The 27579-nt window shown below is 54.1% G+C and overlaps 1 protein-coding gene across 1 annotated transcript in view; it reads right to left on the bottom strand.

The window, feature by feature from the left end:
• Positions 1–27579, bottom strand: part of ETS1 (ETS proto-oncogene 1, transcription factor) — a 77771-nt gene that overhangs the window by 12361 nt on the left and 37831 nt on the right. The window contains 5 exon segments of the mRNA XM_056509594.1: positions 2105–2365; positions 6702–6947; positions 7937–8014; positions 12106–12306; positions 12764–12883. Of these exon segments, the coding sequence (XP_056365569.1) occupies positions 2105–2365; positions 6702–6947; positions 7937–8014; positions 12106–12306; positions 12764–12883 (906 nt within the window).

Raw genomic sequence — 27579 nt, 5'->3', positions numbered from 1 at the left:
GCACTTCCTCCTCTGAGTAAAGTAAGAGTAGAGCACAGCAGAGCACAGAAAGGCCTGAGCTCTGCTTGAGTCCCCACTCTGAGCCCAGCTGGCCAGACCTCCAGCACTTCTCAGTGGGCAGCCTGAGCAGGGTTTTTCACACTGACACAAACCCAGAGGGAGGAGAGTGCCCAGTTCTCCTCCAGTTTGAAACCCAACACGTTCTACTCGCTCTGCCCAGGACCTGCTCTCACAGACACCCAGCTCTGGCTCCCTTTGCTTGGAAAACCCAGTGCTGAAGGTCCAGGGGCTTTCAAATGGCTCAGAGGGCATCTCTGGAGCCACTGCCTGCCAGGATCACCTGCCCAGGGACCTTTCCCAATGGCAAAAGCTGCTTGAGCACTGAATATTGCTCAGCAGCCTACAAACAGAGCTCCAGCTTGAGCATTTCCCAGTGATTTTATATTTCCCTCTCCACATTTAAAGCTCCTCAAGTAAAGCAATGAAAAAATAAATAAAAAATCAGGCATTGCCACTTATTGATCCCACCAAAGTGCCTGGGCCTAGGGATTTTTTTCCCAGCTCCAAGAGGGGTTGGAAATGAGGCTGAGGGAAAGTGTTGCACAGAGAAAAGCAATTGGAATTGTGCTCTGACATTGCAGGAACCCAAGTCTCCTCTTCCCAAAGGCACTGCTCCAAGGACAGCCTTTGGGGTGCTAATATTCCTTGGAAAAACAGGAATATTAAATACAAAAACAGGGCCCAGCTGCTGACTTCAGCTCCTCGCCTCTCTCCAGGGGTGGTTCTTTTGCACTTTTCCATGAGCTACAGCAAACGTGGAGGGAAATATCCAGCTTGGAAAAAAGTGCTCCTGATTTTGCCAGCACCTCAGTGCCTCAGTTTCCCCAGCTGTTCAAACACATCCCAGGCTCCCGCATACCCAAAGCACTTCCAGGTGCCATGGGGAAAGGCATTGCCAGGAGAAAATAGGAATAAAAATAGGAATGAAAAGAGCAACTTGTGCTCAGTGGTCACTTTTCTCAGGAACATGTATTTCCATGGCACAGCAGAGAATGAGCCCCAGGCCACAGTCCGTCCTCTCCTTCCCCACCACAGCACCAAGCTCCAATCCATTCAGGAATGCAGAGCACACTCGTATTTCTATGAGCTTGGTAGAGTCTCATTCAGCAGGCAGGGCTGAGCTCTCTTTCTAACTAAAGCTGTAGCAACAAGCCACTTCCTTTTTGACACTCCTAAAATGATCTCCCCACCTTTCCTCGCTGCTGCAGCTCTCCCCAGCCTCACAGGGGCTCAGTGGAGCCCAGAGCTGAGCCTGCATGGGAGGACTCTCAGGGACAGCCACACCTCAGGATCTGCTCCGATGGTGATGATCTTTATCAGCACAAACTCCTTCCACCAGCTGGGGCAGGACAGATCTGCATGTGCAGAGCCAGGGCAGCTGGCAGGAGGCTGCCCTGGAGTTTTCCTCAGAGCACAGGGAAAAGCCATGGCACAGAAGGGCTGGAAAGGATTAGCTCAGCTTTAGCTGGAATTCCCATCCCACCAAGTTTGTCTCCTTGGAGATGCCAGATTGCTGAAGGGCTGTCATAAAGAGCCAGAGTTTCCGTGGCCTATCACCTTCTCATCTCACCCAGGGAATGGAAAATGTTTGGGATGGCTCTGGCAGCGCTCCATCCCTGCCTCACACCAAGGTGTGGAGCACAGCGGGGCTTCCTCTGTGCCAGAGGGGAGAGGCTCCATCCCCACCACACACAGCAGTGCTGGAGATGAGGCTGCTCCTGCCCCGGGGGAAACCACAGCCAAGAGGCCACCGGCCACCAGCACTGGGGGCTGGGGGCTCTGCAGCACCTGGAACCAAACCAGCCCAGCTCCTGCCACAGCCAAATAGAGAACAAGGGGCAAGTGGAGAACAAGGCACTGAGTGCCCTGTGCCCAGCCAGGTGCCACATCCCCATGAGGGGTGGCATGTGTGGGATGTACACAGCCCTGGGCTGACCTCAGAGACAGCCCAAACCCTCCCTCACCCCCTGCACCAGCCCCTGGGGATGGGGAGGAGCTGCCCCAGGTGCTGGGGGCACAGAGGCTTTCCCAGGTCATGCCCTACCTGTGTAGCCAGCCAGGGCAGCAGCAGGGATGACAGGCTTGTCCTTGTTCATGTCGGCCCGGTCCCTCACATAGTCCTTGAAGGTGCCCTTGGGCTTGTGGCTGGGCAGGCTGGCAGGGTAGTCCTCAGAGTCGAAGCTGTCGTAGGAGGGGACGCGCTGCAGGCTCTGGAAGGAGGACTGGCTGCTCCAGGACTGCGTCAGGCGGTCGCAGCTGTCGTAGCTCTCGATGCTCTCGAAGGAGTCCTGGCCTCCCAGCTTACCTGGGGAGGCACAGCAGGTGAGATGGTCCTGGCCAGCTCAGGGGGCTTTAACTGGCCAGCTCAGGGGGCTTTACCTGGCCAGCTCAGGGTGTTTAACCTGGCCAGTCCAGGGTGTTTTACCTAGCCAGCTTAGTGTTTCACCTGGCCAGCTCAGGGTGCTTTACCTGGCCAGCTCAGGTTCTTTACCTGGCCAGCTCAGGGTGTTGTACCTGGCCACCACAGGGTGTTTCACCTGGCCAGCTCAGGGTGTTTCACCTGGCTAGCACAGGGTGTTCCACCTGGCCAGCACAGGGTGTTTCACCTGGCCAGTTCAGGGTGTTTCACCTGGCCAGCTCAGGTGCTTTACCTGGCCAGCTCAGGGTGTTGTACCTGGCCACCACAGGGTGTTTCACCTGGCCAGCTCAGGGTGTTCCACCTGGCCAGCACAGGGTGTTCCACCTGGCCAGCTCAGGGTGTTTCACCTGGCCAGCTCAGGGTGTTTCACCTGGCCAGCACAGGGTGTTCCACCTGGCCAGCTCAGGGTGCTTTACCTGGCCAACTCAGGTGCTTTACCTGGCCAGCACAGGATGCTTTATCTGGCCAGCTCAGGTTGTTCCACCTGTGCACGGTGCATGCACAGGGCAGCTGATGCTGTCCTTTACATCCCAGCTCCAAAGTAAGCACAGCCCAGATCTCCACTACTTTTACCTTTATTCAGAGCAGGGCTGAGCCGTGGTAAACTTCAGGCAGAAGAGCAAGGCAGAGACAGGTGAAAAACCCAAATCTGGCCTCTCTAGCCAAGACTGATGCCTGGGGCTGACTGGAAATGGTCCCTCATCTCCAAAAGGCATATCAGAGACATAATTCACTTCAGATAGTCAAGGCTGAGCTCGGGAGCCTAAACATGGGCACTCCAGGACTCTATTGAGAGGATGGTGAGGCTCTGGCACAGAGTGCCCAGACAAGTGGGTGTCCCAGCCCTGGAGTGTCCAAGGGCAGGTTGGATGGGGCCTGGAGCAGCCTGGGCCAGTGGGAAGTGTCCCTGGCCATGGCAGGGGGTGGAACCAACTTTAAGGTCCCTCCCAAGTCTTTCTATGATGCATTGATTTCTGTGATTCTCTTGCTGCTGAAGGATATTGGAGGTCTCCAATTACATCTGCCAGCCCTACCCAAACACTGCTCAGGCACACCCAGCTCCTTTAATTTCGATGTTTCTTCCCAAAGTGCACAGCAGCCTTTTGCTGCCATCTGTTCCAGCCAGCCCCAAATCCCTAACCAGCAGCAGGTTTGCTGGAGGAGCAGAGCCAATGGCTGAGAGCTCCAACAGCTTTTTCCAGCTCTGGTAAGGTGAGCACAGCTGGTTTGTGTCAAAGTCACTCTCTGGAGTATTTTTAGTCAAGGCCAGAACATGAGAGGCCAGATCCTCAGCAGTGCTGATTTACACCCCCCAGAGCCAGCCCGTGCAGCCTCTGTACTGAAACAGAGCTAAAAAAGGACCCAGAGAACAAACTGGAATTGCTGCCTCTGATCTCCCTACTCTGCTGATTGCTCAACATCTTTCCTGACAAGCTACGAGCGTAACAGGATCATTCAAGTTCACTAATTTCCCAAACCCAGCTAAAAACAGCTGCTGGGATTGTGCAAGAGCTCCTGGAGAAATTTCCATTGGCAGAGCTACCCACAGCCTGGGCCCAGAGAGCAAATCCCAGGGGATGGGGAACGTGGAAGGGCGCTGGCACACGCCCCCAAATATTTGTTGTGTTGTAGTTTGAAAAGCACTTGCTGTGAAAAGACTCAACTACTGCAGGCCCTGCCCTGATTGCTGGCCTGGAATCCTTGGGAGCTGGGATCCATTGGCTTCATCCTGCTGGGACAGCCCTGTTTCAAACTCTTTTCTATTTTCTTCTAGTTTTTTGAGGATTTCACACTCCAGTCCTTCCCTGAATCCTAAGGGGAGCGCAAGGCTGCTCTGTGTGTGTACATTAATTGGCATAACCAATTCTCTGAGCAGTCCTGCAGCACAGGCTCATTTAGAAAAGGAATTAAAATCTGACAGAGACGTGATTTGTGCCAATCCATCAAAAATTCACCTAAATTCCACCTAGCTGGAACAATCACGCCCTGCATTTACTCAGGAGGAGCTTAAATGAGTTTGGCAGCTCCAATTCTCAACCAGCTGCCCTGGCTGACAGGGCAGAGAGAAACAACTCCCATGGGACCCCAAAATTTCCTCCTAAAGGCCCCACAGAAATGACTGTCTGGAAAACCTTCACCCTGAGGTGATGCTGAAGGGCTTGACTTTGTGTCAGGCTAACCCTGTAAGACAGTGCAAGGTAAAGAGGGACATAAATATAAATTAACTGGGCTCTGCTTTACATTAAGGCTTCCCCCCGCCCCTGGGAGGATTTGTGTCCCCCAGAGGCCGTTCCATGGCTGAAATGCAGCACTGGGGTGAGCACAGCCTCTTGCAATCAGTGTTCAAGTCTTTGCTAACAGCAGCAGCCAGGGCTCTCTCTTCCCTGCCCTGAAACCATTTTTAGGTTTGCCACTGAGAACAAGCTTGAAGCACAGTTGCAAAAGCTTTCCTGAACCATTGCACTGTGAGAATGATGAAATCACCTGTGTTGAAGAAAAGGTCAAGAAAAGGGAAAAGCACTGCTGAAATTCAGGCAGAAAAACAACCCCAAAAAGAGAAGTTTACCCAAAATTAAAACCCTGCTGCCCTTCTGGCTCAGGTCACCTCTGTCAGAAGGAGAGGCAGTAACACCAATAACAACTCCCCTGTAATTAGCTCTCCCAGCTTGGGAAAAGAGTGAGAAAGTTCAAATGAGCTGCACGTGCAGTGAAGCCCTGGAAAGCAGCTCTGGCTTTCCTGGGAGGCAGCTCATCCCCAGCTCTCTGGATAAATGGGTTTAACACACAAACATCAAACCTGGCTCACAGCAACACGGCACTGTCATGAATTCTGGCCTGGGGACACCTGGATTCCATTCAGGGGGTGCAGGCAGGTCAATCTCTTCCCTGTGCCTCAGGTTCCCTACCTGGAATCTGGAGATAATGATCCCACTTGTGAGGGACTTTGAGCTCTGTGGGTTAAACTTTTTGCTTTGAATGGAGACAGAGCCACATGGCCTGCCTGGCACCACTGATGTGATCACAAAGCCCTCAGACACGTGGGCCCCACGTGTTGCCAGTCTCATAATATTAATTGGGAAGGTATTTGGGCTCAGATCCTCCAGAGTGTTCAGGTGTTTAAATCCCACCATCTCAAACAGGAATCATGTACCTGTAACTCTTTGGAGAGGAGCATCTGGGGGGATCCTTAGCTCTGCTGCTGCCTCAGCCCCTGACATCTGCACCTTTTAACAAAGCTCAGGAATTGGCTACAGCAGAATATTTCAAACAAGCAGCCATCAAATCCCTGGACATAATGGATAAAGACTTTGGATCATAGAATACAAAACTCTTCAGAGCCTTGAACAGCAGTTCCTGATGAGAACTTGTGAAGAATTTGTGGGGCTTTGCCTGGGCCAAATAAAAAATGGGATTTCTACAAGCACCCAGCAGTTTGTCCTCCCTGATAACATGAAAGCTCAGTTCAATTTCACTCAGGTTCAACATCAAAGCATAGCACCAGAACCATGCCATGTCTGCAGGTGATGCACAAATGGGCAGCAGAGGAGAGGAAAGAAAGACCTGCCTCAAGTTTTCCCTGGAGAGAAGGGCAGGGAGGGCTCAAAGGCACCAGGGAACCAACAGGTGTTGGGAGAGGGCTGTGTTAGCATTTGTCCTAGGTTAATGTAAGGATGAGCCCAAAAGTATGGATCCTATCACCATCTGTTAAACCAGGTGGGGCAGTGATCTTTATCTTTTCCATCCTCCCTCCAGGAGATATCTCCTGTTAATGGGCCATGGAGTCCCAGTGCATGACTGATAAAATTACATTATCCCACTGGGAGATGCTCCACCCAGGGGAGGAGCCAAGCATTTCCTGCCTAGATAAAAACTGAGATTTGGAGCACCAAAGCTGCCCTTACTCACTGGTTTCCAGAGGACAAGAGCTACCAGGATCACAGCCTCAACAAGACCCCTTCATCTGGACTGTTACCACCACCCTAACTAGAGGAGTGTTAGGCTGTATTCTGACTCTGCCAGTGGTTTTTCTTTTGTACTACTGCATGTATTTTAATTTTTCCCCCTATTAAATTGTATTTCTGACTTGGAGTCTCTCACTGGTTTTGCTTTCAAACCAGTACAGCACCACAGCTCCCTGGTGGCCTTGGTGTCCCCAGAGCCTCTCCATGGGAGGGGAGGTGAGAACAGCAGGAACCCAAGGCAGGTTTAAGCCCAGCTTTACCTCGGCTGGCACGGCCCATGCACATGTTGTCTGGCGTCACCACCTCCTGCTTGATGGAGAAGAAGTCGGTCTGCAGCGCGTCCTGGGGCGGCTCCCGCAGCAGCACCGAGGGATAGTCGCTCTCGTACTTGAGGGACAGCAGCTCCTCCGAGCTGATGGGGTGCAGGGTCTGGTAGGACTCGGTGATGAAGCTGGGCTCGGAGAATTCGGAGGGGGGCACGCACTGGGCGTGCTCGATGCCATAACCTGGGGGCACAACGCCAATCAAACCCCACCCAAAACCAGCCCCGAGGGGCCAGAGCATCCCCAGCCCCACCCACAGGCACTGCTTTGGGGGAGGCTCTAGAAGATACAGGGGTGGGGTCTAAAACATGCAGCAATTTAGCAAAATATAACACCCCCCAGTCATCCTCAGTCCTCCCAGGGGAGCTGCCAGAGAGAAAAAGCTGGAAAATCCTGGGGAGTGGAGTCTCAGCAAAGGGGCAACAGGGCAGAAATGTTTCATTGCTGATTGGGAAAGGTGAGTCCCTTCCACAGCCACTGCCAGAGCCTGGAATCCCAATCCACAGAACCATGGTTTTGGATTGGAAGGGAACTTAAAGCTCATCCAACCCACCCCTGGCATGGCAGGGACACCTTCCACTATCCCAGGTTGCTCCAAGCCCTGACCAGCCTGTCCTGGGACAATTCCAGGGATGGAGAGTCCACAGCCTCTCTGGGCACCCTGTGCAGGGCCTCCCCTCCCTCATAGCGAGGGATTTCTCCCTCACACCTCATCCAAATCTCTCCTCTTCAGATCAGTTTGGCTTTTTCTGGTTCCTGAAATTTCTCCCATATTTCCAAGGCCCTTAAAGAAAATCTCCAAAGCAATGGCAATGGGAAGTGCAGGTGGAGACTCATCCCTTTCCTTGCTAGGCTCCTCCCTGGAAATCCAGAATTAAGGCTTCTCCCCCGATTCCCTCCCTTTTTTAACAGCTTTTTTACAATTCCCAATACTCAGGTGTGCTGAGGCTGCTTTCAAAGTTGCTGAGCTACAGCTTCAAACAAATAGTGCTTGAAAAAATCAGATTTTGGCACACAAGGCAGCCACCAAAAAGTACAGAAGGCTTCCAAATCAAAGAAGCAACATCACCCTTTGCATGGTGCAGTGCTATTTGTGGTGTGGACAAATCGCTGCTCAAAGGTGCTTCCAGGCATGCTAATGGTGATAATTGACACTGCTAATTGAGACTTACTAATGAAGTAGTCTGAGGTGTAGCGGGACTCGGGGTATGTGGTGCTCACTCCGTTTGCTGGGTACGGTTTCACCTCTTCTGCAAAGAGCAAAGGAAGGAAATGTCACCAGTCTGAAGGCACACAGAGCTGTGCAAGACGTGCTGTGACACAATGGAGAGCCCTGAACTTCCCAAAATCTCCTCCCTGGGTTAAATTGGGATGTTCTGAGCAACAGAAATTAATTCAGAGCTGAAATCCCACAGAAACCTGGGTCAAGTGGGGTCCTTGGGGAATTTCCGCTGCAGGTATGACCAAAATTAGAACCAACCCAACCCAAACTTTCTCAGTCAGGGCTCCTGGAGGCTCTGAGCTCCCAGCTGCATCATTTCCTTGCTTGCCTCAGGCTTTGTCACCTCTCCTTCTCCTGGGGGTTGCTGAGCACACTTTCCATGTGTGAGCTCCTGGAAATGCTCCCAACACAAGGACAGTTGTTTTCCTGGAAAAGCCCTATTTTTGGAGCAGCAGTAGGTGTGTACAAGGGAGCAGGTAACCCATCCCAAACCCAGCTCCTCTAACCCCAAATCCCAGCCTGTGCAGCACCTGATCCAGGCAGAACATTCCATATTAAAAACTGCTTTGTCTCATTGCCCCTGACCCCACTCCTGACACAGACTCCTCCACGTATATACAAACAAAATGCCAAATTTCAGCTCTCCATAGGCATAACTCACTGGGCAGGAGCATATAGCACACCAGAGCATGGATTCCCTGCTTCCCATGGCTTTTTCCAAGAGCTCTGCTCCTCCTGGGCTGTGCTGAATTTGCTTTCCCAAGTAAAAGCCACCCTGCCCTGACCCTCAGCATTTTTTCCATGAACACCTGGCTCATTCCAGTGTGGCAGGGATACTGGGATGGGAGATTTTTTTTTCCTTTAACCACAGCAGTGCCCCTGGACAGCTCTGGGCTGGGTTTGTTTCTGCTGAGCCCCCAGAGAAACCGAGCATAGAGCGCACATTCCCCTGCCAGAAGCCTAAATTTGGCCCTGTCCCCTGGGGACTGCAGGCTGGAAAATAATCCCTGACAAAAGGAGGGGTTGTGCAAACACAGAGGACTAATGAGAAATGCTCTGTTCCTCTCCCCACAGTGTCTGCCAAGGGGCAGGGGGTGGCCATAGAGCAGGGGAGAACCTTTGGCAGTGCTTAGAGTCAAGTGCAGGGCACTGCTGACTGCTGGTAACTGAGGAGCTTATTTTAGGAAGAATTATGGAAAAATAAGCCTGAAAATAAACCCAAATCCATGCAGGGAAAAGGTGCCCATAAGCTGTTTTTAAACCCTGTGGCCCATGAGTCAGGCAGTGCTCACAGGGGACAGTGACAGCTCAGGGGACAGCAGGGTCGAGCCCGGGCCAGCAGCACAGGTAAAGCCAGGCATTAAGGGGTTAAGCCAGGCATTTTGGGGTTAAGAGCCACTCCCAGCAACAACACCCCAGTGAGGATGGTGGGGAAGATGGAGAGACAAGCTGGAGCCCTGCTGAGCCTGGAGACACCTGGATGTCTTCCCATGTCACACCCAGGTGCAGAGGGAGACCCCAGCTCCTCCTGTGAGGGCAGAGATGTGTCAGGGACAACTCTGTTCTGTCTGTACAGCACCAGCACAGCCCAGCTCTGCTCAGGGCTGGAGATTGTCTCTGCCCACCCAGGGACACCAAACGTCTCTGCCCACCCAGGGACGCCAAATGTCTCTGCCCACCCAGGGATGCCAAACGTCTCTGCCCACCCAGGGACGCCAAACGTCTCTGCCCACCCAGGGACGCCAACTGTCACTGCCCACCCAGGGATGCCAAACGTCTCTGCCCACCCAGGGACGCCAACTGTCACTGCCCACCCAGGGACACCAAATGTCTCTGCCCACCCAGGGACGCCAAACGTCTCTGCCCACCCAGGGACACCAAATGTCACTGCCCATCCAGGGACGCCAAATGTCGCTGCCTGGGGTGTCCCGTTAAGCTTGGAATCACCTCCAGCAGGACATGCAGATGGTCTAAAATTCAGATTTTCCCCAAAGCTTGCTGATGAGAGACTGCAGGAGGTTTTCAAGGTTGTTTATTGTTTCTTATCTCGGGAATTCTTTGTCCAGCTAACAGCGGTCTGTCCAGCCAGACATCCAGGGCAGAATCTGCCTGCTGAAGGCAGGGCTTATCTTACATAGTCTAAATTACGTACTATATGTTTATAACAATTTTCCAATACAATACAGTCTTGTTAAGTGGTCCAGCTCTGACCCCATCCAATCTAAAAGTGCTAGCATGTCACCCAGCATGGATGACACGGAGAAGAAGGAAGAAGAGGTATCCACACCCCAAATTCTCCATCTTGGCCACGTGTCCCTTATCACAAACATCCCCAAAAGTCTATTTATCTACGTTCTGACAACCTAATCTACACTTTACTAATTCTGGTGGCTTGTTTCCATTCCCTCTGTGTTGGTAATTTCCCCCAAGTGTGTGAACTCAGTGTCTGAGACACCAGGGTCTCACTCAGGGCTCTTTGAGACCCTCACCAGGGGGGTTTTGAGACCCCCAAGGAGGGCAGAGGACTACTCTGGACTCCTACAGAGATGAGCCCCAGGACTTACAGGGAACATGAAGTTCCTGGCTGGTTATTTATTGGAAGCTCTTTGCTACTCGCCCAGTATCTCACTGGAAATGTGTTCAGAGCCCAGCAGAGGAGCAGGGACCCTGTCTGAGCAAGAGTGACAAAGTCACCAGTGAAACCAAACAGGGAATGGAGATTTCTTGGCTCCCAGGACAACACCAACAGTGGTAAGACACAGAAATTCAGCTTTATTCATTTTCACCCTTTCAGAAGTAGAGTTGCAGCAGGCACAAAGATTTTCAGCTTCTTTGAAAAACCTCCTCCCTATCCCAGGCCTTTGTACCATCAATACTTCAGTGTCTGAATACCCACACTGAAATTATGATTCCTGCTCTGCCATAAATTTACAGCATCAAGTCCATCTCCATGTGTGGGGAATCTGCAGGAAGGAGGGGCAAACCCAGGCAGTACCTGCAGCACATCTCACTCTCTCCAGTGGGCACAGCCCAAAAAATACAGAATTACAGAATCCTAGGAAAAGACCTTGAAGACCACCTATTCCCAACCATGGGCAGGGACGGCAAGGAAGAAGGGCTGTGGGAAGGTGCAAGCAATGGCTCATTGCAAGGAGAAATTGGGCTGACCACAAGGTTTGGCTTTGTTTGGTTAAACTGCTCGGTGTTGATCCAAGCAATCCTTGAAAAATGTGCAAAACAAAAGGGACAGACCAGATTTAGAGCAGGAAAACAGCCTGGCCTGCCCAGAGCCCGGGAAGGGCAGTGTTTACCTTCTGCAAACCACAGGTAGCAGTAAAATTAGTAATGGGCAATTAACATCCATTTGTCAATGGTTTCCTGGAAGGAATAACTGGGCTCCCCCTCCCCTTCCTGCCACCAGGGTCAGTAGGACAGCACAGGGGACATTCCAGGAAAGCAAACAGCTCTCCAGAGAAAGGAGCTGGAAAAAGAGTCCAGGTATGCTGCAGCTCCTGCTTGTGGCTCAGGTAGAGGAGCTCAGCTCTTCACCTGCTTCTTAAAAACCATCCCAGTGCTCCTGTGCATCCAGACACAGAAAATCAACACCCTAAATCAAAGTGTGTCAAAATCAAAGCCCCCAGTCACTGAAAATTCATGTCAGTGAATGGCTTCTCCTCCCAGAAATGCTGGTTTTGGGGACATGAAACACTCTTTTTTGGGACATGGAACAAAGCAAAGCAGCTTCCAGTCACCACTGGGAAACTTGGGTAGGATTTTGGCTGTGTTCCTGTGCCCAGTTCCAGTGGAGGAAATAGTAAAATTCACAACAGGAGCTGAATAGGCTGAAGAAAAATGCTTTGGAAAATCCCACCATGGGTTCCAGGCAGGCAGGGTGTCCCTGCCCACTGGGGATCCCTGCCAAGCAGCCAGCACGAACACTCTGCCTCTCTGAGGCACTGCCAGGATTTGCTGTTGGGATGCCCATTTGGAATCCTGCTGAAAAGCTGGGCTTTGGGAGATATTCTCCCTGGGATTAAGCTCAAGGTGAACACCTGGCTGATGGAAATCCCCAAAACCAGCATGCTGTGAATTGTTTACCCAGGACACCCCAGGACTCACCTTTCTGCAGGATCTCCAGATGTTCCCAAAGGATATCTCCCACAAAGTCAGGTGCCAGCTCCAGGAAGCACTCCTTGCCCAGGGCACAGAGGGCAGCTCCATTCATGCAGAACTTCTGGAAATCCACTTCCTTCAGGCTGAACTCGTTCACTGCCCACATCACCCAGTCCCGCACGTGCGTCTCCGTCCACTGCTGGGGGTCTGGAGAGGAGCCAGCAGTGAGCACCCACAGGCAGATTGCCCAGGAAAACTGTACTCAGGGCGTGCTCCAGCTGCCCTGCACTAGCACAGCCTCATCTGGCAGCCCACTGGGTGTGCAGAACACCATGCCAGCCTGGGTCAGCCTTAATGCAGACACAATTCATCCAAGAAACAAGCTTTGGATCTGTTTGGGATTTCCAAAAATCCCTTCACCTCTCCCCCCTCCATTTCTCCAATTTTCCTCCCTGCCACCAGCCTCTGGTAAAGGGTCCCTGCTGCTTCTCTGTTTAGTGGAGATGACTTGCCCACGTTTTTCCAGCTGAAGCATCCAAGAAGCTTCAGGTGGTATTCAAAAGGCAACACCACCTGAGGAGAGCCAACAGGGAGAATTCTGGGCAGCCTGGAAGGACACAACCCCTGTGGGTGCTGTGGTTATTCACAAGAAGCCATGTCTTACCTTTGGGAATTCCCAGCCGCTGCTGCTCCTTGGCAAAGCCACTGAAGGTGGCTTTCAGTGCCTGGGACATCATTTCTTTGCTGCTGGGTGTTAATAAAGGCACATCTGCACACTCCATGTCTGAAAGAAGCGTGGAGAAACACAGCCATGAGGACACAGGACTGGGAAAGATGTCAGGGAATGCTAGCCAGGTGCACATGGTGTTCCTGTACTTCTGGAATGTGCTGCTGGATGATGATATCATGGCCTTGCCAGACATCAGCCTGCTGGGCTTCAGCATTCCAGGTGTGTCTGGAGCCTGGGAAATGGCTCAGCAGCTCCAGGCACCGAGGAAGGCAAAGAGTCCCACACCAGGGTGAGCAAGAGAATGGGAAAAAAGCATCCCAGAATTACCACACTGTTGTCCCAGTCCAAAGAAAATCAAGGAGAAAATTAAAGAAGTCTTTATCCTAGGAAATTCTTCCCTCTGGGGGTGGGGAGGCCCTGGCACAGGGTGCCCAGAGAAGCTGTTTGGAACAACCTGGGATAGTGGAAGTTGCCTCTGCCCAAGGCAGGATGGGCTTTGAGGTCCCTTCCATCCCAAACCAGTCCATGACTCTATGACTCCATGAAAAACCAAGCTGACAGCAGGCTGAGACAGGATGGAGAAGCAGCAGAATCCCCACTTGAGGGGGGAAGGGAAACAAAGAGCTGGAAAATCCCACATTAGCCCAGAGTTACGTCATGCACATCCTCAGCACGGAGCAGGGTGAGTCATGGACAACGCCAGCACCCCAGGGGACAGCAGGGCCAAGCCAGAGCCAGGCCTGGAGTAAATCCTGACAAGCACCAAACCTCTTCCTTCCCTTTTTTTAATCCTTTTTCTAATTTATTTGGAAGAAGGAGAATCTTTGTTGCCAAAGGGTCTCACAAATAAAAGCAACCATTTGAGGTGAAATATCTGAACAGAAGTTTGGTGGCTCTTTTTCCTGTACTCTCAGTATCCCTGAAAAACATCTTTGATGGAGAAGGAAAGCCTTGAACAACCACCATCCCAAAAACTGCACTTGGTCAGCAGAGATGGAAATCTTCCACCTGAGGTTGGTTTAGCTCTGCAGCCTAGTGGAAATTTTCCATGAAAACTCAGTGGAAAAATGACACCATGGGCAAAGCCTTTGGTGTTCTCATGAATATCTGGACGCAGACATTGAAAATCAAAGAATTCTGTGTCTTGTGGAAACTTAACCACCACGGTTTTCCATCACTCCAAGTTCATTAAGCTCCTGATTTAATAAACCTTTACACCTGTAAAATGCTGCTGAGGGCTTGTTCCAGGCAGTGTTGGTGTATTCCTGATAAAACACAGAGTCGGGGTGGAAGCAGCACTGCAGCCACTGGGAACAGCCAGCCCAGCTGATTCCCAGTCTGGAATTCCTGCTCCACTCAACTCCTCCCCAGCCAGCTCATGGGCATCATTTAAAGGCCAAACACCCCAACTCTGGGTTTTTTCCCCAAGTGGGAATCTGAGGGTGGGGCAATACAATTCTAGGGCAGTGGAGTCATGTTTTAAAAATGTGTGGATGTGGCTCTTGGGGACATGGAGTGGTGGTAGCCTGGCAGTGCTGGGGAATGGTTGGACCCCAAGATCTTGGAAGTCTTTCCCAAGCTAAAGAATCCTGTGATTCCTTGGATAAACCTCACATGCAGCTCTGTAGCACAGAGTGAGGGTGACAGTGCTGCAAAGCATCCCCAAATCATCTGCTGGATGCTGCCAATGCAATTCCACTGCCAAGCCAAGCAGAGCAACTTCTGTGTCCCCACTTCCGCCCCTTCTACTTCTCACCCCAGTTCCAAAATTCCCCCTTCCCTTTGCACATCCTCCAGCCAAGTCCCCAAGGCTCTCAAGAAACGATTTGCAGACTCTTGGCTCAGGTAGGAAGAGTGGAATTCCCAACACAGAACATAACTGCTGCCCTCAGCCACCACACAAATCCAGGATTGCCTCCACAGTGGCAGGATCAGGACCCTTGAAAGCAAATCCCACATCCAAAGGCTATTTGGCAAATTACACTTCATTATTTACTGGATTTGGCTGGAGAGGGCACAGAAAGCCAGCAGCCACCATCGCTATCTCTGTTCCCCATCTGCTGCTTGAGTTAACACTGGGAGAAAGTGGCTCAGTGCCCCTTTCCCTTCATCCTCAAGTTACATTTGAATGCTCTGCTCTCCCTGCTCTGTGGTCACAGGGACCACCCAGGAATCTGCTCCCTCCTCTGCCTCAGCAGCAGCTCCTGCCTTCGCTGGGGAGATGAGTCAGACTGAGACTGAAAACGGCTCTAACCCCAATTTCAGCACTGAATCACCCATGAAAACCTGTGTGGAGGTGAGCTCCTCAGGCCAGACACCTAGAACAGGGTGAAAAATGGTATTTTTATCCCTTAAGAGCAAGGCCCATCCCTGATCCTGCTGTTTGGTCATGCAGGATCCGTGGGGTTGGCTTTGCACAAACCCAGCAAATCAATTTTTCAGTAGCAGGAGGATAAGATTTCGGTTTAGGAAGGTGAATGCTGAGCTCTGCACAAACAACCTGTCAAAACGGGAGACTTAAAAGTGATTCCCAGGGAGAGGTCACAGGGAAGCAAACAGTCTGTTCCCAAATAAAAAAAATTAAAAAAAAAAAAAAACATGCTAGAGGACAGTTTCTATTTAAATACCCAAATCAACCCTAATGTGCATTTCAAGGCTCCTGCAAAATGTGTTGTGCTCGGCAGATTTAGGACTGAAACATCATCTGCTTTTTTTCTGTGAGGTCACAGCCACTTGTTCAAATTTCTGCTGAGGACAAAGCAGTCCCAATGCCCTGCAGAAGCCTTGCTGGGGTCAGAAGTGTCCCAGAGCTGGGGAAAACTCACCCAGGGAAAACCAAATGTGTGTGTGAAGCTCTGCAGACACATTTGGGGACAAGGCTTGAGAAAGACGGGGTGGATGGACAGGTTTTACCCTAAATTCTGCCTCTGCTGATTTGGAGGTACTGAATTTATTTAAATAATTCAGTATTTATTTAAAAACTGGGTGGTTTATGTGCAGGGAGCATGGTGGGCTTCACCATGACTTAGTGATCCCTGTGAATCCCCTCCAACCTGGAATATTTTATAGCTCCAGGAACTTTGCTGGGTGCAGAGAAATTCCTTCCTGTGGAGGCAAATCCAGCCCAGCAATGTCCTGCAGCCCCTCACCTCATCTGGGATGCCTAAAGGTCAGAGTTGAGCAGAATTTCAGGAACAAAAGCAACAAGCCCGGCTTAGCTGCCCCGGTATCAGCTTTCAGTGCCATCTGAAACCTGTTTGCAAGATTTTAATCAAACCTTGCACCAATCAAACCTCTCCTTCAGTGCTGCCCACGGAGCCCAGGGCTTCGTGCAGGGGCTGGGGAAGGAGCCAGCAGCTGTTCCACCTAAACCCAGCTTGGGAATGCAGGGCTTTAATCCCAAAAGCAGGCTCAGCAGCTCAGCCAGACTGGGATTTCTGGCTGGTTTTACGAGCCCATCAAAGCCCCCCCGACACGGCTGCCACGTGCACTGTGCATGGATGCCATGTCCTTGTCCTGCACTGACAGAGCTGCCTTTGATTCCCCTCCTGGGACAGCAGGCAGGCAGTTATGGTTTGATTTTTAAACAGTGCCAGGAGCTGCAGTGGCCCTGGAGAATTATGGCAGCAGCATCTGCAGCATCTGTAGAGCAGAGATGCAGAATTTGCCTCGTGTGGGGACAGCTTTTATCTGGCTGCAGCTTTCCTCAGCAAAGATGGATCTGGGGGCTCCATGGCTTCTCCAAACCAGCCCTCTTCAGCTCCCTGGCATCCCTGGGGATGGGACTTCAGAGAGACAGGAGGATAAAACACGCTGAGAGTGCCCTGGATGGGCTCTGTGCTAAGGGGGAGCTGCCCAGACCCCCCAGCCAGGGGCACGTGGAGCCTGAGAGAAAAGCAGAGCAAAGAGGACAAGATCACCAAGTTCATCTCCCAGCTGAATTCCCACTCTGCTCCCACCAGGCCCTGCATGTGTAAACTATTTCCACACATCTGATCTTTTTAAAGGGCTCAGATTTACAAACTTTAGGGATTTTGACCTTCAAATGCACAGAGCTCCTCTGCACGCCAAAGCCACTTGCAGCTGGAAATAAATGGCAGAGAGGGAAGAAAAAAGGATGCTCTGAGCAGAAGGATGGGAGCAAAGTAATTTCTCAGCCGAGTTTCCACTCAAGGTCAGTGACTCCTCCAAGCTCCCCTCGGCCACTCACTGTTTTTTCCATCAGAGCCCCAGTGTGTCCCTGTGTGGGGTTTCACCCAGGAGCTGCTGGAAATGGATGTGGGAGGGTCAGAGTGGAGCCTCCTGTCCCTGTCCGGATGGATGGATGGATGGATGGATGATGGATGGATGGATGGATGGATGGATGGATGGATGGATGGACACCAAGGGCAGGAACCCAAGGTCTCCTCAGCCTCCTCTTCCCAAGCCTGGAGCACACAGATGTCCTGGAGATCCCAGGCCTTTGTGTGGCTTGGCAGAGCCACAGGGACAAGAGGGAAAGGCTTTAAAATGAAACAGAGTAGATTTGGATTTAGATTAGATTTTAGGAGGAAATTGTTCCCTGTGAGGGTGGGCAGGGCTGGCACAGGGTGCCCAGAGCAGCTGTGGCTGACCCTGGATCCCTGGCAGTGCCCAAGGCCAGGCTGGACGGGGCTGGGAGCAGCCTAGGACAGGGGAAGGTGTCCCTGCCCATGGCAGGGGATGGAACTGGATGAGCTTTAAGGTCTCTTCCAACCCAAACAATTCCAGGATTCCATGATTAAATTAGGGGGGAAGATACACATTGGTTTCAATCAGGATCATTTGCAGGAACTGTGCATCCAAGGGCTCCATTAGTTTGTGCCTGTGTCCCTCAGAAACCTCAATCCTTGAGCCCTGAGGCAGCTGAGATCCCCCTGGAGCCCCCATGCCATGCCATGCCATGCCATGCCATGCCATCCCATCCCATCCCATCCCATCCCATCCCATCCCATGCCATCCCATCCCATCCCATCCCATCCCATCCCATCCCATCCCATCCCATCCCATCCCATCCCATCCCATCCCATCCCATCCCATCCCATCCCCCTGGAGCTGCCCATGCTCCAGGATGTCCCCCAGTGCTGGATGGCAATGGGGATGGAGCAGGAGTTTCCCAGGGGCTCTCAGGGGGGGCAGGGGTTCCTCTCCCACCCCTCCCCACGCTCACAGTGAGCTGTGCCCCCACACCCACGGCCCCCTCCATCCCAGCAGGGCAGAGCTGCAGCTGGGGGAGGCTGCAGCACACATTTCCCCACGTCCCCCAGCTGGGAGGGTTCAGCAGCAGAGAACCTTTCTCAGGATCAGAGGAGGCTGAGGAGAGGGGGGCTGGGAGCTGAGACCCTTCCCACGCTCCAGGGCACCGCCAGGTCCCCGTGTCCCCAGCGTGTCCCCAGCGTGTCCCCAGCCCCCCCAGCGCCCCCAGGCACCCCCAGCCCCCAGGCAGCTCTGCCTTTCCCAGGTGCCCCCCGCCCTGGAGCTGGGACACCCGGGCAAACAACCCTGGCTGAGCCCCCTGTTCTTTAGGCAGGATTAGGCAAAAATTTGTGTGCACTTTTGAACTGTTTTCACAAGCCTTGCCTCTCACTCCCACGCAGGAAGCAGCAGAGGAGCCGGCCTGTTCCAATTAGGGCTCCTCAGACCCAAAGGGCAGCGAGATTCCAGGGGGGGAAAGGGAAAGTGGGACAGAAGGCTGGAAGCAAGGCACCAGAAGGAAATCTGGATGGGAGCAGGGATAAGCACAGCAAGAGGTGTTTGGGGATGGGATGGGAGCAGATAAGGGGAGATTTGGGTCCCCTGCAGCAACTTGCCAGAGACCAGCTCTGCTTCCCTCTGCAAGGATGGCACAAAAGGCGCAGACATTTGCTCTTTTAATTCAAAATAAATATATTACAACAAAAAAAAAAAAAAAAAGAAAAAAAAAAGAAAAAAGAGAAGAAAAATAAGTCTTTTTTTTCCTCCTTCAAGCAGTGAAAAATAAATACTCTGAGATGAAAGCTGGGCTTCAAGAGAAAAACAAGAGAGGAAACCGAAAGCCCGCAGTGCTTAGCGCTGCAGAAAGCCCAACAAAGCCGGCTTTTTCCCGGCCCTCAGCAGTTTTCTTAGGGAGATGTGGTGTGCCATGGGGGCCAGCTCTTCCCCAAAAACCAGGCCTGAACACTGTCCTCCCCAAAGGCAGATAAAAGCACTTTGTCCCTGGTTGGGCTCTGAGCACTTGGAGCACCGGAGGGGAAGGTTCAGCTGTGGGTGAGGGGTTGGGATGCTCTGCTCTCCTCGGGTTTTGGGGTTCCCTGTGTCCTGTGGATACTCTGGCTTGGCCTGGGAGAGAGGAAAACTGGGCACAGGTGAGGGAGGGCTGGGTTTGGCTCTGGGAATGTGGCAGCTGTGAGGAAGCAGGCCCAGGGAGAGGATTCTGCAGTGACAGCCCACCCTGCTCAGGCTGCAGCTCCTTCTGCTCCCTCCCTCTCCCTGCTCTGTAATGTGGCTGTTGGATGGCAATCCTGGGAAAGCAGCATCCTTGAGAGTCCCAGGAGCTTGCAGGGGAGCAGCCTGGTGGGCAGCTCACTGTGTCCTTGGTTTTGTGGGAGAGAAGAGGGAATGAAGTGCTAGAGAAAGGCCAGGGCTGAAGCTGAGCTAAACCACAGCCCCTGAGTCAACGCTCACTGTGATCATGGGAAAGCTCCCCCAGCTCAGCAAGGCCCACAGCTCCTCTTCCTTAGGCAGCTCAGGAGCTTCCCTCAGCTGGGGATTCACCCCATCCTCCCCATCTCAGCTGCTGGAAGGAGCACAGATGGATAAAGCAAACCCTGGGGAGGTTCAGCCACCTCTGAGGTTGGGGAGTGTGGCCACAGCTTAACAGCACTCACTGGAACCACCAAAGAAGTCAGAAATAAGATCAGTCGTCAATAAAATTCCATCACTGTGCCCAGAGAAGCTGTGGCTGCACAGCCCTGGAAGTGTCCAAGGCCAGGCTGGACAGGGCTTGGAGCAGCCTGGGCTAGGGAAGGTGTTTGTGGATGAGATGAGCTTTAAGGTCCCTCCCAGCCCAACCATCCCAGGGCTCTAGGAGGAGATGCTACAAAGCTGCAGCAGCACCATCAGCTCAGCAGAGACCCTCCCACTCTTGAACCAGCTCTAAATGGCCTCTGCATTCCCTTTAAATTTCACACAACCCAAAACTTCCACCAGCCTTTTCCAATGGCCTGCGGGCAGGGTCCAGGTTAATTAAAGCCCTGTGGGAGCCCCAGGCTGGAGACAGCCAGGCCAGGAGGCTGCAGCAGTGCGGAGCAGCCTCCCCCTGCCCAAATCCCTCCTGCTCAGGAGGGCGCTGAGCCCTTCCCTCCTCTGTCCCGATAGAGCATCCCCGGAGCGCGTCCCCTCTGCAGGGATTCGCACCTCACTCGCAGGCTGGGATCGTTCCTCGGCAGGGCTGGGAGGACCTGTGAGCCTCCTAGCCCGGGATAATCGCGCTAATCCCTGCTAACCGAGCGCTAAAAGCTCTAATCCCTTGGCGCGGGCACACGCTGCCGAGCCTGGATAAACCTGTACGGACACCCGGGCGGCTGGAGGCAGGGCAGGGAAAACCAGCCCAGGTCATGCCCTGGCACTGCCCCAGCTCGGGAGACGCTCCCTTCAGCCAAACCCCGCAGAGCCGGGATTGCTCAACCGCAGTGGGGAAAGAAGGGAAAAACCCCTGCGGAGCCCCGGCAGCGAGCAAACGCGCACAGGTATTCCCGTGCGCACGGGCTCACCCTGCAGAGAAACCTGGAATTCTGCACTCCCCCTGGAATTCTGCACTCCCCCTGGAATTCCGCACTCCCTCCTGGAATTCCGCACTCCCCCCGGCAGCCCCCAGCCCCGGCCGTGCTCCCGGAGGCTTCCAGGGCTGCAGGAGCCCGGCCAGAGCAATCCCGCGCTGGGCTCTGGCTCCCAGGGACGGCACGGTGCTCCGGGTCATCCACACCCACTCCTGAGAGCGCACATTCCCTTCCAGCCAGGTTGAACCCAGGAATTCTGCCCTTTGCTCCTCAGGTCCCTGGCTGATGTTGCCTTTCTGGCATCTTCGATGAAGAAGGGATGCGACTGGAGGAATTGTCCCACCCCAGAACCCTGACATGGATTTTTCCTGGATTGCAGAAGCCCCCGTGCGATGCTCCCAAGGTCCCAGTTCAGATGGGACATTTCTCCATCCATCCAAACAAACCCTCAGACTCTTCTGCAGATACTCATCTCCCTCTCCTTCATCATCATCCGGGAACAGGGACAGACACAAAGGGGATTCACTCCAACACCTCCAGCTGCTGCTGCAGCCTGGGGCTGCCAAGCCACGCACCAGAGCTCCCAGCAAGGGAGAGCAGGGATGTAGCAAGGCCAGGTTGAGGGTAATTGGCAGAACATCATGTGGGGAAGATGCTGTCAGGATGGGAAGTGTGAAAAGGGAAGGCTGAGATCTCTTGGCAGGGCTGTCCTCTCGCAGCAGGAGAAGGGCCAAGGAACCTTCACTCAAGCTGAGCTCTTTCATCACTCACAAAGGATCCCAACCCTCCCAGCCAGCTCAAACACACCTGAGGAACAAACTGTGCCAGCACACTTTGAGCAGCCACACATGACCTCACAGCTTGGGATGTTTTCATGCCACAATCCCGGTGAGCCATGTGCAATGAGTCCATGCCCTGGATAAAACCCCATCATCTGTGCTGCCCGGCAGCAGCACACGAGCCGTTTCTGGGGCAGACGGACTCCAGAGCTGCCCCTGCTGCTGGAAATCACTGCTGGAAATCAATCACTGCTCCTGACAGGCGCCTCAGTTATCCTTGCCTCGGGAAGGGATTAAACACGGAGATGCTCAGCCAAACACCTCCGATCTGTCTGTCCCGAGGAATTCCCCAGCCTTCCCTCGCCTTCCCTGCTCAGACTGATCCCTCTGTGTCCCGGCCCGGCCCTGCCCCAGGGCCGAGTCACGCCGGACACGAGGGCAGCACATGGCAGGACAGCGGCAGTGCCCAGGGCTGGGATGGTGTTCAACCCCCCGGATATGTCCGGCCACATCAAAGCCTGGGCTGCGCTCACAGCTCCCATTCACCCTCCAGGAGCGTGCGGCAGAGCCGGAGCTGCTGCGGAGGCGTGCCCGTGTGTCCCCGCGCTCACGCGTGGAACGTCCCCAGGATGTTCCCCAAGCCCAGAACATCCCGTGGGATGCTGCCAGCGCGAAGGCGGCGCTGCGGAAGGATCAGAGGATGACGAGGGAGGAGGGAGGGAGGCTCGGCAGCTCCGGGTCAGCTCCGCTCGCTGCCCCGGGCGCCGCTCGGCAGCTGCAGATTCCTGCCCGTCCCACCCCTCCTCCGCAGCCCTTCCCGCAGGGCAGTGCCAGCCAGACAGATTGCTCAATGGCAGCTGCAAGTCACGGCGCGTCCACCGCGGCTGGCACCGGGATGGAGGGATGGGTGGGTGGAGGGATGGAGGGATGGAGGGATGGAGGGATGGATGGATGGATGGATGGATGGATGGATGGATGGATGGGTGGATGGATGGATGGATGGATGATGGATGGGTGGATGATGGATGGATGGATGATGGATGGATGGGTGGATGGATGATGAATGGATGGAGGGATGGATGGATGGATGGAGGGATGGATGATGGATGGATGGATGGATGGATGGATGGGTGGAGGGATGGATGGGTGGATGGATGGATGGATGGATGATGGATGGATGGGTGGATGGATGGATGGATGGATGGATGATGGATGGATGATGGATGATGGATGATGGATGGATGGATGATGGATGGATGGATGGATGGATGGATGATGGATGGATGATGGATGATGGATGGATGGATGATGGATGGATGGATGGATGGATGGATGGATGGATGGATGATGGATGGATGATGGATGGATGGATGGATGATGGATGATGGATGGATGGATGGATGGATGATGGATGGATGGATGGATGATGGATGATGGATGGATGGATGGATGGATGATGGATGGATGGATGGATGGATGGATGATGGATGGATGGATGGATGGATGGATGGGTGGAGGGATGGATGGGTGATGGATGGATGGATGGATGATGGATGGATGGGTGGATGGATGGATGGATGGATGGATGATGGATGGATGATGGATGGATGGATGGATGATGGATGATGGATGGATGGATGGATGGATGATGGATGGATGGATGGATGGATGGATGATGGATGGATGGATGGATGGATGGATGGATGGATGGGAGGCCAGCCCTCGCTCCCCCAGGCTCCCTTCCACACATCTGGAGTGCTTCGGGAGCGCTCCGTGTGTGCAGAGCAGGAGGAGGAGCCCAAGAGTTCTCGCTGTCCTCACCTGTGACCAGCTCCCGAGTCCCTGTGCCCAGGGAGGTGTCACTGCACACGAGCACTCCAGGGCTGCCCCCCCTTAGCAGCCCGAGCTGTCCCGGTGCCAGCTGCAGTTTCCAAAGGCAGAGAGGGAAGATTAGGATATTTAGCTTTGAAATCAAACAAATAATTGCACAGGCTTTCTGCAAACAGATCAGGGTTGGGAGGTCAGAGAGCAGCTGGTAAATCTCAGCGCTGTTTGCTCTGCCTAAATAATATTAGACTGAGAATAATCAATCATTTTAATCAACAAAATTATTTACAACTCTTTAGAGCAAACAGTCAACTCTGCTGGCAGCTGCCAAGAGATGGCAGGTAACGATCCACATGCCTCCAGTTTTCCTGCGTGCTTATGGACTGACTCCTTTGCATCCCTGGATTTGCTGCCCTGAAGATTTGCCTTTGCAAGTGCCTTGACCCTCTCAGAGTGTGCCCCTGGCCAGGGCTCTCCAGCACACACTGAAACACACACAGATACACCCAGCAGCTGAATCCCACCCCAGGGCAGCTCACAGCAGTCACTGCACACTCCAGGCACCTTCCCAAGCTGCATCTCCCAGGCAGGGAGGGGAGGGAGAACCAGCTGGACAGGAGAGAGAAAAGGTGCTCTGCTCCTTCAGCTCTGCCACCTGGGCCAGCCCCACCTCCTCAGCTCTCCTCGGGGCTGTGGCTCTGCTGATGCCACCAGCTGCCACCTCCATGGCCACCACTCGTGTCCCCCACACTGCACATCCCCCCCAGCCCGGGACAGGCTCTGCACTGCAGCAGATGATCCCAGCAGCCACAGCAGGACAGGAGCCTTTTCCTGGCTGGGCTGGAAGCTCTGAAAGCCAAGGGGTTGCTGAGAGGAGAAGGAGGGCCAGCTTCCCACCTGGGAGCAGCAGGGAAGCAGGGACAAGGCCAGCCCTGGGTGCTCCTGCCAGCCCTACACCAGTTCACCTCCCTGTCCCCTGTCCAAGCTCAGCTCCCCCAGTGATGGAGGCCAGGAAGGGGCCTGGGAAGAACCTGGGACCCAAAGCTCTGCAGCCCACGCCAGCCCCAGGAGCAACGGTGCCAAAGTAATTTCATTTCACAACTTCCCAGGAACAATTCTCCTGGTTTTATTCATTTTTAAGCAAACAAGAAAACCAGCAAAGGGGGTTTTCCAGGAGAGCCCCAAGATTAATCCTCTCCATCCCAGGCTGAGCACAGGGCTCCTGGGCAACATCCAGGTTTCCAGTATCCTCAGGCACAGAGTGAGGGTTTTCCCAATCCAACCTAGGAATTTCTTCTTTTCCAGCTCTTACTTCTAGGAAACTTCCCACCAGGGAAGGGACCAGTGCAGGGATTGGGCCAGACCAAGCCCTGGGAAGATGAAGGTGGGAGTGAGCTGGGGAAGGCGGCCAAAAGGAGCTGGGCTGCCCCATCAGCCTCTGTCATCCCCATCCCAGAGCCAAGCCTTGTCCAGGATGGGATTATGTCACCTCCTGGCCTCAGCTGGGAAGAGTGAAGGGCAGGCAGGGATAAATCTGAGAGGCTGGAGGTGCTCAGATCTGCCCAGAGGAAGCCTGGGCTGGGGGAGAGAGGCTGAGGCACTCCCAGCCTCGCATCCACCCCGCGGAGCATCCGGAAGCTATTAAGGAATTACAGCCTCCCTGGCCCCGAGCCCTCCCCAGCAGAAGTGCTGGGAGCAGATGGTGAAAGGGCTGATTGAATTCGGCTGCTCCAGCCAAGAGGCTCTTTAGGAGAGACTCAAAGGAGGAGGGGGTGGAGGGGCAGCATTTGGGACTCGGGAGCCAGAGCCCTTGCCAGGAACTCCAGGAATCCTCCATCAGCCCTAAGGAGGCTGGAGGAGTTTTGGCAGTGACTTGGATGTGTGGTTTGAGGGGTGTGAGATTCCCCTGGGAGCTTGGCCCCGAGCTCCTGGTGCTCCAGGAGTGAGTCCTCAGTGATCCAAGGCTGGTTCCTCTCCCTTCATCTCCAAGGGCACCCTGCATTGGAGCAGCTCCCTTCCAGGGAGGGGATGGTCCCAGGAGCTGTGTGATCCCAAACCTTGGTCCCAGCTGAGGAGGAGGGACAGGAGCTGTCAGCCCAACAGCCCTGCCCAGCCCTGGGCTTTCCTCCCAGAAAAATGCAGGTTTGGAAAAATCCTTAATTGCCAGCTTGGAGTAATCCCACCCCTTTCCAGCGCCCTGGGATCCCCACTGGGGATGGGACCAGACCTCCCAAAGAGCCCTCAGAGAGGGAAGGAGCTCCAGTTACTCTGGACGGGAAGGACATGGGGAAAAAAGACAGGATGAGAGAAATGTAGGAGCCAACAGGAAGGGGGGAAAAAAACCCCGAAGGATAAATGTGCTTCAAAAGTCATCCTTGGTGCCAGCCCTCCCGGAGCTGATGCCAGTGCCTGGGCAAAAACACAGATGGAGGAACCAAAATTGCCTGGGGATGAAGGAAGGGCTTACATCCTCCCTGGAAAGTGGAGGGAAAGAAAAGGAGGAATGCCCCAAAAAGCAGCAGAGCCCCCAGCTCTGGGTTCCCTGCCCTGGCCAGCTCCAGCTCTCTGTGTCCCAGGCGGGACAGCATCTGCTCCGAGGCCCCCGTGCCACCCCCTATCTCCGAATCCATCCCTGTTTTTCCACGGGAGAAAGCTCCAGCGAGTCCCCCGGGACCCTTGGCCGGCTGCCGAGGTTGGGAAATCGGGAGCCTGGTCAGGCTCTGCCAGAGGGGCCGGCACGGAGCGCTCCGTGACCGTCAGGGGATCTTTGCGGAGCAATCTTTTCCGAGACAAGTCATGAGATTATTTCTTGCCTGGAATTTGCTCCCGCAGCTCCCATCGGCCCCGGACTGCTGAGTCAAGAGACCGCCGGGGCTGTGCCCTCCAGATGAGTAAATAAATTGCCATGGGGAGCGCGGGGGGCCGGGGGGGCTGGCGCCCGGCGGGGCGCGGGATGGGGCAGGGAGGGGACCCGATGACTCCCGAGCCTTGGGCTGGGGATGGATCCCGGCTTGGCAGCCGCGCACGGACTTAGTCACCAGATTAGCGAGCGGCTAGTTACACACGCGGCTTAAAGGCACATCATCCTCCCCTGCCCTCCCCTCTCCTCCTTCTCCTCCGGGCTTTTATCCCCTTTTCCCTTCTCCTGTTTTTTAAATTTCTTTCAGCCGAACTTTGGCTCTCAGCGAGTGCCTGGCACGGGGCAGCCAGACAGCCACGGAAGGCAGAAGACGCCAAAGGGGAGGAAAGGGTCCAGCCCGGGGGTGCCACAGCTCGGGGCAGCCCCTCCTGATACCCTCTGTCCCATCCCTCCTGGTCCCCTCTGTCCCATTCCTCTTGATCTCTTCTGTCCCATCCCTCCTGATCCCTCCTGTCCCATCCCTCCTGGTCCCCTCTGTCCCATCCCTCCTGGTCCCCTCTGTCCCCATCCCTCCTGATCCCTCCTGTCCATCCCTCCTGGTCCCCTCTGTCCCCATCCTGCCGATCTCTCCTGTCCCCATCCCTGCTGATCCCTCTGTCCCATCTCTCCTGATCCCTCCTGTCCCATCCCTCCTGATCCCTCCCGTCCCATCCCTCCTGATCCCCTCTGTCCCATCCCTCCTGTCCCATCCCTCCCGTCCCAGCCCCGTGCCCGCCGGGCACTCGGGTCGCTCCATCGGATCCATGCGGCCCCGGCCGCTCCGGGCTCGGCCGCTCGGAAGCAGGGATGCTGCGAGTCATCCCGCTCGGAGGCAAACAGGCAGGGCCGGGGCCTTTCATGTTCCGGCCTTTGGAGCCAAATTCAAATCTGGAGCCGCTTAAAGGGATGGAAAGAGCCGCAGCGAGGAGCGGCCGCGGCTACCGGGACAGCTCCGAATCCCAAATCCCGCTGCTGCCGCTGGAAAGGGAAACCTTCCAGCCTTCCCAGAACCCGGCACAGCCTCGGACCCCGAGCCCAAACTTCCTGGCAGCCCTTCAGAAGGACTGGGAAACGCCAGGGGCTGGGGGCACCGCTGCCGCTCCCGACCTGCTGCGCTCCTCTGCGCCGGGGGCTGATGGCAGCGGTGGAGCAGAGGAGCTGCTCCTCATTTCCAGCTGCACAGCAGCAGGAATTGCGTTTGCTGACCTCATGGAGCAGTTGGGTAACGCGCCTCGAGCGCTTGAAAAGAGAAAGCTCTTGGCATTGCCTTTTCAAACCGCTTCTAACAATAATGGGGGAAAAAAGAAGGGAAAAAAAAAAAAGACCCAAATTTCACGTGTCCCACTCCATCTTTTTCTAATTTTCCAGTGGAAAAAGCCAGGACTACTCAGCTCTTGCAAGTTGTTTCTTCAGAGGGTTCAGGTTTCGATAAACAATTGCTCAAAACTAAAAGGTAAGAAACCAAAAATC

Source organism: Oenanthe melanoleuca, chromosome 24, assembly GCF_029582105.1.
Source record: "Oenanthe melanoleuca isolate GR-GAL-2019-014 chromosome 24, OMel1.0, whole genome shotgun sequence".
NCBI lineage: Eukaryota > Metazoa > Chordata > Aves > Passeriformes > Muscicapidae > Oenanthe > Oenanthe melanoleuca.
Note: the sequence above shows the minus strand (reverse complement) of the source record. Positions and strands in the feature narration are given on the sequence as shown.